The following is a 12,113-nucleotide window of genomic DNA, read 5'->3' on the forward strand; positions in this document are numbered from 1 at the left end:
TAAAACTCGGGTAGTAAAAGCACCCAACTTTACAGCAGCAAAACGTGGAGGGTTTCTACCCTTTCTTCTTCCATTATTAGGGGCTCTTGGAGCGTTAGGGGGTGGAGCTGCAGGTATTGCTACAGCAGTAAATAAAGCTAAATCAGATAAACAAATGTTGGAAGAAACACAACGCCATAATAAAGCTATGGAAAGCCTAAATACTCTTAGTACAGGGAAAGGGTTGGGAAAGAAAAGTGGAAAAGGTTTATATCTAGGACCTTATCAATGGTATTTAAAAAATTCTGGAAAACGCAACGGGCGTTAAATAATATTGAACTCGCTACAATAGTAAAAAAATTAAAAATTCCATATTTCCGTGGGATTTTTATGAGAACAAAACTACCCCACCGGATTAAATTATATGAAACTGGTATCATCAATATGGATCATTCTAAAGGTGAAGGAACACATTGGACAGCTTATATAAAACGACGAAACAATGTAATCTATTTCGACAGTATGGGACAATTACCACCCCCAAGAGAAGCTGTGAAATATTTTAAAAGTGATAATCGGATGAATAAAATCAGATATATTCATGATAGATATCAAAAATTTGAATCACATAATTGTGGACAATTGTGTGTAAACTTTTTATATACAAATGTTCGGAGAAGAAATCGATCATTAAAGGAGAAATAAGTGAAGCAAAATGTTGTTTGTATTTACTGGAAAATCATCTGTTTTAAGTGCTGATTTCAACCCACCCGTGGAAATTGAAGATGGGACATATGTGTTAGGATTAGTTTCATTTGAAGCGTTCAATAGTATTCCAAATGTAGATTCAGACATTAATGTGTTCAAGTTTGGTGGAAAGGTGTATACAATTCCTATTGGGTGTTATCAGTTACAAGATATTTCGAACTATTTAAATAAACAAATTGGAAAAGATTTTCCCGACGCTGTTTTGGAATTATATGGAAATCCAAATACTCTCCACACACATATTAAGTCAACACATGAAATAGATTTTAATGTACCTAACTCAATCGGACCACTTTTTGGTTTCACTTCAACGAAAAAAATTAAAAAAAATACCGGGCTTGAATCAGATAACATAGCGGAAATAATGAGAGTGTCTAGTATTTGTATAGAATCTAATGTGACAGTGGGTAGTTTTAAAAACGGAAAAGAATCGCATACCCTACATTTATTTAGTATCTCTGTCCCACCAGGGTTCAAAATAATAGAGGCCCCTGAACATGTAACATACCTCCCACTCAATACCGATAAGATTCGAAATATAACCCTTAAAATAGTAGATCAAGAGGGGAAACTCATCAATTTCCAAAACGAAACCGTGACAGTGGTAGTAAATTTACAGAAGCAAGGTTAAGGTATGGGTCTTTTGTTCAAACCTTATAAACCCTATTCATGTAAGAAACTAGTTAGTAAGAAGAAGTGTGTGGAAGTGTTAACTACAACTAACAAACAATTTTTAATAAGTCTTGGATTTAAACTCGTGTAAAATGTTGAATGTTCAAGATCCAATATCTATCGATGACAGTATAACTAGAAAGGAATTTCAATCTTCGCTAAGTTATTTTTCTAATTTTAATCACAATGATGAAATCAGAATAAGTCTCAAGGAAGATTTGTGTGTTTTTCCAAAAGACAGTTATCTTTATATCTCGGGAAAAATAGTCAAGGCAAATGATACTTCACAAATTGCAACAGATACAGAGTTAGTGTCAAACGGTATATTATCCCTATTTAACGAAATTCGACTAGAGCTCAATGGTCATAAGATTGATTCTTGTACAAAACCAGGAATAACTTCAACCATAAAAGGATTGGTTTCGTTTAATCAAGCTGAAAGTATTAAATTAGGAAATGCAGGATGGTTCCCAGATAAACCTTGTACGATTGTAAAAAATGGGAAATTTAATGCTTGCATACCATTAAGTATGATTTTCGGTATGATGGAAGATTTTGAAAAAGTTCTTGTAAATATGCCTCAAGAACTAATATTAATTAGAAGTAATACCGATAAAAACGCACTAATTAACAAAAAAGAAAATTCAACCGAGGAAGCTACCGTTGTCATTGATAAGATTGTATGGAGAAACAAACATATTACACCAAATTTAAAAGAAGAATTAGCTCTAACAAAAATAATTGAAAAAGGAAAAGATTTGATGGTCGGCTTAAGAACGTGGGATTTACATACATGTCCTCTCATACCAGGAACAAAAAAACATAATTGGCCAGTAAAAACAACAACCACTTTTGAAACGCCTAGACACATTTTAATAGCCTTCCAAACTGATAGAGAAGGGAATTTAAAAAAAGATTTCAGTGAATTTGATAATTGTAATATCACAAATATTCGAGTTTATCTAAACAATGAGGTATATCCATATGAAAACATTAATGTTTCATTTGAGCAGAATCAAGTGTCAACATTATATGAAATGTTCACTCAATTTAGATCAACTTTTTATAATATCAATAAAAGTGAAGTCAACATTACACTACAGCAGTTTATAACAAAATATCCACTGATTCACATCGATACCAGTAATCAACGAAGCAATTTAGCACAACAAGCTGTATCTGTTAGAATAGAGTTAGAAACAGAAAAACCTATCGAAGCAAATACAAATATCTTTGCCCTTTTAATATCAGATCGAATGTTTTCATATAATCCTCTAACGAAAGCTGTAAAAGGAGTGTGAGATGGAGACCGATAGTGTGATTGTGGACGTTCAAGGTTTTTATGTGGGAAAGAAAACATTTATTGTTAAAGAATTGGCAATTTTAAATAACCATCTACAAATGAAACATTATGTTTTCCAAGAACCCTTTAAATTTTCAAAATTATCCAACGATCGAAAAAGACAAGCTAAATGGCTTATGAAGTTCCACCATTGTATAAAGTGGCAGACCGGATGGATTGAACAGGAAAAGTTCAAGGTTATTCTACAAACAGTGGTGAAGAATGTTAAGAAGATTTATGTTAAAGGACTTGAAAAAGCTAATTATCTTCGAACATTTTTAAACAAGGATTTAATTCTACTTCCCGAAAATCCAAGTCTTCAATACGGTATCCCTTCCTGTATGAGTCATACATCACAAAATTGTATCTGTGCTCTAAGCAATGTTAAGATGTTAGCGAAGGCATTTTTTAATATCGATGTTAATAAAAAAAATTAAAACAGATTTATTTCCTTTGTTCAAAATAATGTTTAAAACAAGGTTAACCTTGTGATTTCCTGAAAAGAGGGGGGGTTGTAGAATTGCATGGTTGCAGTTGCATATAAAAGATTAAGGAGTACAGTCCTACTTCAGTTTGCTTTGTCGTTAGCACTGTAAACATTATACCATAAACAATGAAAAAATTTATAGAATCTTTTCAACCGTGTAGTCAACCCTCTACGTCGAGAGGGTGTGAGTGTTATAAGTGTTCACAACAGAACGTAGAGAATCCACCCTCTACTCCACATGTTAAAACACAGCATTCTTCATCAGAACCCGTAAGTACCACGCTTTTACAAAGATGTCTGGAGGGTGAACCTGGTTGTAACCCTTACAAAAAAATTGTTATTCATGAAAATATTTTGGTGCAACCACCCACCACTTTAGACATTAAACGAAGTGTGACGACTCCTACAATATTAGATATAAAACATGAGTCTGATATTCAAAATTATATTTCGAAAATGCTAAACCTTGAAACTCAAGAACTAATTGAATCGTTTTTTCCAAACCCTTCCACCCCTGACAAATCGTTACCCGTTTTATCAGATTCGTTGTTTGAAACTGTTGATAGTCCTTCCCCACTTTCAAAAACACATATAATCTCACGTCGTTCATATTCAGATCAATCAGTAAAGTTGAAAAGTGAGAGTGTTTTATCATTTTCATTTAATGAATCTGACTTTAACGAGTCGTGGGGAAAGGCAGCCCCCTCCTCCGATGAGTCGTTCGATTTTAGTCCCTCTATAACATCTACCCCAAAATCGAATACTGAAATTATTTTTTCGCCAAACTTATTCGATAGTAACACTTCTAATTTGGAAAAATTATTAACACCTCCAACAATGTTTATAAATACTCCTCCTTCTCCTCCTCCTTCTCCTAATCCCTTTCCTGATGAGGAAGATGACCTATATGCAAATATTCCTTCCCCAGTACATGAAGAATTAGATGACAAAATTATTAATAGAATTGAAAGAAAACGTAAAGCTGCCATATCAAAAAGAAAGTGTTTGATTAAATTGCGTAAAAAAGATATTTTTTAATCGACACTTTTATGTCTTGTTTTTATGTTTAATGTTGGAGGAGTATAAATCAAAATTATCATGTTTTTTCATTGTTTATAAAGGATACTCTCTTTACAAAGGAGGTATGTGATAATTTTTATCAAATTATGGGTACTAATTGGTTTTAATTAAAGATCAAGTTCCCATGTGAAAAATGTGGTTTTCTATTCAAAACCAAAGAAACCCGTTTGAAGCATAGTGAAGCTGCTTGCAACAGACGCTTACAGAGTAGTCAAGGGAAAAGGAAGAGAGTGGTTGATTCAGTACCCAATTCAAAAAGATCAACCGGTAATTGACAAGTTGTTAATAATTATTAATTTATTTTTTACTTTTAGCATTTTGTGAAAGCTGTCAAATCACCATTCCTCAGACATCTTTTTGCAACCATTACAAAAGTGCTCAACATCTACAAAAAAGTTTGTTTAAAGTAGAAGATGGTGTGGCGTTAATTCAAAGTGCGTTTAAAAGTAGAATTGCGACCTACCGACTTTACCCCGATATGGATTATATAGATTTGAAACAGTTTTTTGCGAGCATTGATTCAAAATTCAAACAGTTACTAAAGTTACATTTACAGAAAATGAAAACGTTAAAAGTGAATCTAGAATTGTTTGGGTTTTACGTAAAGCAGTCGGATGCTGAGGATGAGTTTGAGGTCAAATCGTTTACGACTCCAAACAAGATTATCACTTTTGGTTTAGATTTAACAGACTATATAAATGATCAAAGGGAGCAACTGCATGAAAAAATGTTGGAGTTTGCAGAGAGACAATCTGGTAAGAAGCATTACATCATGTTTGTAGAATTAATTTTCTATTATTTTAGGATGGTCTTTAATTAAATTATTACACCTCGATATTAAAATCAACTATTACAACCCACTACGAGCTTCCTCTTACATCAGACTTCCACCGTACATTGCGAAAAAGCAGGCAGTTTTAAACGTAGTCAACAGAGATGTATTTTGCTTCGCCTGGGCCATAGTGGCTGCGTTAAGAAAACCGAATGGGAAAAAGACCTTAACAACATCTTACGAAGACTTTAATAGCGTATGTGATTTTAGTAATATTGAATTTCCGGTTAAATTAGATCAGATAAAAATTTTTGAATCTCAAAACAATATTTCTATAAATGTTTATGGATTAGACGCGTGTTCAAACCAGGGTGAGAGAACTCATGATATAGTCGGACCTTTATACTATACAACAAATAAAAGAGCTACTCATATCAATCTCTTATTATTGGAAGATGGTTGTGGTAATCAACATTATGCCACAATAATAAATTTACCTAAACTTGTTAGAAGTCAAATGTCAAGACATAAGGGTAAAATATTTTTCTGCGATGGTTGTTTACAATCGTTCACTACTCAAAAATTACTTGATAGACATTTAGAAAATGATTGCAACCACATTGTTACGAAATTACCCTCAAAAGATCCAGTTATTAATAAATTTGGTAAAACAGTTCGGGAAGATATTTTAGAATTTACTGCTTTCCAACGTCAATTACCGATCCCATTTATTTTCTATTGCGATTGTGAAGCCATGTTGACACCTTTAAGTACAGTTTCACCTAATCCAACTGAATCATTTTCTATGAAAACGTTTAAACACATTCCATACTCTTGTGCATATTACTTGCACTGTTCGTTTAATGATTCTCTATCCAAATTTGCACTGTTTCGTGGTGAAAAGTGTATTGATGACTTTGTAGCAGCTTTGGATGCTGAAGCACGTCATTTATACGAAAATTATTTTAGTGTTATAAAACCAATGATTCCTCTAACTCCAGAACAACAATATCAACATTTCATGGCAACGGAATGCTATTTATGTGAACAACCCTTTAAACAAAATGATGTAAAAGTTCGCGATCACAATCATTTTACAGGTAGTTTTAACGGTACAGCCCACCAATCATGTAACTTGCAGTATCAGATTCCAAATTTTATACCAGTAGTATTTCACAATTTATCAAATTATGATTGTCATTTATTTATCAAAAGATTAGCTTGTCATGAAGAAAAGTTGGATGTAATTGGTAAAACTACCGAAAAATATATAACTTTTGGAAAGTATGTTCATGTCGGTAACTATCCAGATGCAACAGGCAAAATTCAACCAAAATATTTAAAATTACGATTCGTGGATTCATTTCAATTTTTAGCTACATCATTGGAAAAATTGGCAAATACATTGGAATCACACCAATGTAATATTGTAAACAAATATTTTAGTATTGATGAGGAATTTTGTTTGATTCGACAAAAGGGTGTTTTCCCCTATTCCTTCATTGATGATTTTTCAAAATTAAATTATCCAAATTTACCAACAAAAGATGAATTTTTCGATAACCTTAGAGAACAACCAATATCTGATTCGGATTATGAGAGAGCTCAAAAAGTATGGAATGTTTTTAAATGTACAAATTTGGCTGATTACTCTGATATTTATTTAAAAACTGATGTGTTACTATTGGCTGATATTTTTGAAAATTTTAGAAGTATTTGTTTGGAACATTATAAATTAGATCCTGCTCATTATGTAACCGCTCCATCGCTTAGTTGGGATGCAATGCTAAAATCTACTAAAGTAAAATTGGAACTTTTAACCGATATAGATATGCTTCATTTTTTTAAACAAGGTATTCGAGGTGGTGTTAGTTCTTGTATCAAACGATATGCCACCGCCAATAATAAAATATTTAAAAAATTATGATAACTCGCTTCCAACAAGTTATATAACTTATTTTGACGCTACTAATCTCTATGGCTATTCAATGATACAAAAACTACCCTTTGGTGCGTTCGAATTTTTAACTGATGAAGAAATTCAGCTTTTCGATATTTTCACACTTGAAGATGAGTCGGATATCGGATACGTTTTGGAAGTTGATTTGCAGTATCCCGAAGATTTACATGATTTGCATAATGATATGCCGTTTTGCCCCGAAAGCATATTACCACCCAATAGTAAATATCCAAAATTAATTCCAAATTTATATAACAAAACTAACTATATTATTCATTATAAAAATTTAAAGCAGTGTCTTAAACATGGCTTACAGTTGATAAAAATTCATAGAATATTAAAATTTAAACAATCCAATTGGCTTCAAAAGTATGTTGCTTTGAATACAAATTTACGCAATAAAGCACAAACAAAATTTGAAAAAGATTTATTTAAATTACTCGTTAATAGCGTGTATGGTAAATGTATAGAAAATGTTGATAAACGTGTTGATATAAAATTGGCTTCACACTGGGGTAAGAGAGGGAAACAATTTGGAGCTGAAACTTGGATATCTAAAGCAAGTTTTAAAAATTGTACAATTTTTTGTGAAGAACTGGTTGCAATTCAAATGAATAGAGTGAAAATCGTGTATGATAAACCTGTTTATGTTGGATTTTGTATTTTAGAATTGGCCAAGTATGTCATGTATGGTTTTTATTATGACTTTTTACAACCCCAATATAGAAATAATCTAAATTTATTATACACCGACACCGATTCATTCATTTTAGAGATTTTCTGTGATGATGTTTACCAAGATATTCAAGCAAACAGTGAACGCTTTGATTTATCAAATTTCCCACGCAATAACCCTTATGGTATTACCCCAAATAAATCAAAACTAGGAAATTTTAAAGTGGAATTTTGTGAACAGGCGGTGAAAGCATTTTATGGAACGGGTGCAAAAGCTTATTGTGTTGAATTAGAAAATAAACTAATTAAAAGAGCTAAAGGTATTAGTAAACACATCACCGAAACTAAATTACAACTTTTGGATTATGTAAAAGTTGTTGAAACAAATGCTACAATTAATTGTTGTATGTCTGTTTTTAAATCTTATTTACACGAAATGTTTTCTGAATTACGAAACAAGGTCGCTCTTTCTGGTTTGGACGATAAAAGGTTTTTAATAAAAAAATCACCAAAAACACTCGCTTGGGGTCATTTCGATATAGATCGTCAAATTAGGTTTGACACCTTTCTAGAATTAGCATTAAAATCTGTATAAATTAATATGTTTATTTTTTGTATATAGTTAGTCGTAAGAATGGAGCTTGTAAAACAAAAGGAAAAATTAAAAGTTGTTAATCATGATTATGTGTGTGATATTCCTTCTTTTATACGACATAGTGCGCTAATTGGTGCCAATTCCAAAAGAGGATTAATTATTGGAAAATCCGGTTCAGAAAAGACTAATGCTTTAATTAGTCTTTTAACAGAAAATAATGGTCTACGCTATCGTAATATTTATTTATATAGTAAAACTATTAATCAACCCAAGTATCAGTTTTTAAAAAAGGTCTTTGAAGCAATTCCTGAAATTGGATACATCGAGTATGAGAATCATGAAGACATCATACCACCACAAGAAGCTGAACCTTATAGTGTTGTTATATTTGATGATGTTCTTACAAGTAATCAAAATATTATTCGCGACTACTTTGCATATGGTAGACATTATAACTTGGATCCATTCTATTTAGCTCAAACATATTCGGCAATTCCAAAACAGATTATTCGAGATAATGCGAATTTTCTAGTGATTTTTCCCCAAGATGAAACAAATTTAAAACATATATATAATGATCACGGGAATCAAACAGGTTTATCGTTTATTCAGTTTAAAAAAATGGCGCAAAAGTGTTGGATCGAACCGTTTAGTTTTCTTGTGATTGATAAAGAAAGTGATGTGATGAAAGGTCGTTATAGACAAAAGTTTGATACATTTATTAATCCCTGAAAAGCATTTTTAACTCAATGTAGTCGTTGCAATATGGATAAACATACCGCTCTCGCGTTAGACAAAGCAAGACGCAATGTTAAACAAAAGTTACGATCCCTTAATACTGATATAGTTATGTCTCAGTCTAAAATACAACGTCAATATCAACCAATTACTGACCCCATTCAAAGTTTATTAACTGAACTCAAACGAGAAAAACCAATGGTTAAAACCGAATTACCGACATCTTTCACTACATCCACACCCGCCGTACCGATTAAACAACAACAAACGACTCTAAAACTCCGGAATTTTTAAAAAGTGTTCCAGTGACCGAATTTAAACCTGACTCACCTGAATCCCCAAGTATCGATGAATTAAAAAGCCAAGTACTAACATTGCAAAATTCCAAGGAATTCCAAGAGTTTTTAGATCAGTGGAGTGGTCTAGCTAGAGACTATATTGAACAAATGATTACAGACACTGAAGATGCGTTTGATCATAAATATGGAGTACGCTTTGATCATGAATTGGCTAAATGTTATATTGGTGACTCTGAGATTGATTTTGATGATACTATGATTTACGTCAAAGGACTCAAATTTCCACAAACAGTTGGATTAATGGAATTATTGTTTAAAAAGATTCCACATGGATACACAATATTAGATCATAATCATTACATCTCTATTGTTCAGGCCACAAATGCTAATAGAAAGAATTACGATCCCACATCACAGATTAGTGGCAATGTTGGATACAAGTATAAAAATATTATTCAATCACGTCCCCGTAGTGGTAGCGTGTCAACGATATCTCATGAAACACCGGTACGCAGAGGTAAAGGAATGCGTCTGGATGATTTGAAAAAAAATGTCGAATTTGTACCGTGGAAAAACCCTAACAAATTGGTAAATCGCTTACGACTCTTGATGGCATCGAAAAAAGCTGGAAATACCAGTCACACGAATGAGATTAATGAAATTATCGATGAGTTACGCGAAGCAAAATAGTATTTTACATGATTAGTGCGGGAATACAATTTTTGCAGATAAGTGCGACTCTTTCAACACGAGTGCGCCCCGCGCACGAGTGAAGGAATGTCGCACGAATCAGGCAAAATTATTCCCGCACGTCTCTTGTATAACATTTTTTGCACGAAGTTTGTAACAAATTTTCGCCATCATATATAGTTCGCATTTGTTGGTATAAAAAATCAAGTCGCTGAAGTTTCCAGTTGACAGTTGTCAATTCTGTCAAGCAAAAAGTTCAAAAATAAAGATTTGTATTGATTTGTACCATGTCTTCGGAAGAAGAGTTTGAATTCGAGTGTACACCACCCGAAGTGAAAAGTGCGGCAACAGCTGCAATAAACAATTTATTGCCGACAAAATCACGCCCCAGATATGAGAGTACGTTTTCTCAGTTTGTCAAATGGTGCGAAGATAAAAAGATCAAAAGTTACTCTGAAAACGTCTTGGTGGCCTATTTTGAAGAAATAGGTTCTACTAAAAAAACATTGTGGCCAATTTATAGCATGATACGATCTTGCTTGAATATTAAGAAGAATATAGATATCTCGAAATATCCAAAATTGCTTGCCCTTCTTAAAAGGAAAACGGAACATCACATTCCAAAAAAGTCACAAATACTTGAAGGAGAACATATTACAAAATTTTTGACAGAGGCCCCTAACAAAGAATATTTTTTGATGAAAGTGAGTGGTTTGTCTTTATTCAGAAATTTACATTCAAAAATTTAACATTTATATTTTAGACGATTTTGATTATGGGAATTTCTGGAGCCTGCCGCCGAGAAGAAATTTGTAAGATGATGATTGGTGATGTTATCTTTAAAGATGACATAATTTTGGTTTCTATTCCTGAAACAAAAACTAAGGTTAAACGGGAATTTGCCATAACCAAAAGGGAATGGGTCGAAATAATAAAGCAATTTGTGAAATTAAGACTACAAGTTGTGACTGACAACAGGAGACTATTTCTAACTTATCGTGCAGGAAAATGTATAAATTTACCTATTGGTATAAACACCATTGGGAAAATTCCATCATTGATCGCCAAATATCTTGAACTTCCAAACCCTCATCAATATACTGGCCATTGTTTTCGTAGGAGCAGTGCTACTTTATTAGCAAACAAGGGGCTTGACTTTCTAGCCGTTAAAAGACATGGTGGTTGGAAATCTTCCGCAGTAGCGGAGGGATATATCCAAGATTCTTTAAAAAATAAAATAGAAGTAGCAGACACTTTGACAGACACGGAACCTGTAAGATCCAATTCCAACAATTCGTACAATATTAGTAACGCCGTGAGAACTGAAAACACTGCTGGAGTTTCTGGTGTGTCGTTTGCTTCGTGCAGCAACTGCACATTCAACATAAACATCTATAATAATAAAAATTAAAAGTACTGAGTATACTTACTTGATGACCAACATCGATTACTTGAGTATTTGTAAAATAAAACGTTTCACAAAAGCTTAATTTTATTAATCGTTAAAATCATAAAACTTGTTAATGTTATTTTGAGGTTATGTTTTTACAAAAGAGCAACAATTATTAAGTTGCTAATAGATGGCGCTGATGAACTTTTTCTCAAAAAATATTAATTTTCTTGTAATTTGTTAACTTATTTAAATAAATATTAGGGGAAGAGGATCCCAATGCGTGTTTCTTTAAATTTGTAGTAACTGATATTTTCTATATGGCTTCTATGGCAAAATTTTTGCGTGCATGTTCCCGCACTAGTGCTCGAAAGCCTTAGTTACCGGTGATGGTTGCTATGCGCGAAATCGTTGTTCCTGATCTATGAGTGAAAAAATAATATATTAATGAGTCAGTAATGGAAAATTGTTTAGTATACCAGCTACCATGACGATAGATAAATTCTACAATCACATTTCGGAACATCAGTTTGAACGATTGTTTGAGAAAAACTCTACAAAAGTTTTCCAACCATCAGAAAAACTTTATTCAACAACCCACATACATTTATATGCAACCCGTGAAGACTCAGAAATTATTTATAAATTGTTTCCGCATAAATCACA

The 12,113-nt window shown here is 32.7% G+C and overlaps 1 protein-coding gene across 1 annotated transcript; it reads left to right on the forward strand.

The window, feature by feature from the left end:
- Positions 1–10,059: 10,059 nt before the first annotated feature.
- LOC148170665 (uncharacterized) lies at positions 10,060–11,638 on the forward strand. The gene is made up of 2 exons (XM_088041935.1): positions 10,060–10,761; positions 10,821–11,638. The coding sequence occupies exons 1-2, from the start codon at positions 10,345–10,347 to the stop codon at positions 11,466–11,468; spliced, it is 1,065 nt and encodes a 354-aa protein (XP_087898061.1). The 5' UTR covers positions 10,060–10,344; the 3' UTR covers positions 11,469–11,638.
- Positions 11,639–12,113: the final 475 nt, after the last annotated feature.

This window comes from Gnatocerus cornutus, chromosome 7, assembly GCF_029298725.1.
Source record: "Gnatocerus cornutus isolate USDA-ARS CGAHR chromosome 7, icGnaCorn1.1, whole genome shotgun sequence".
NCBI lineage: Eukaryota > Metazoa > Arthropoda > Insecta > Coleoptera > Tenebrionidae > Gnatocerus > Gnatocerus cornutus.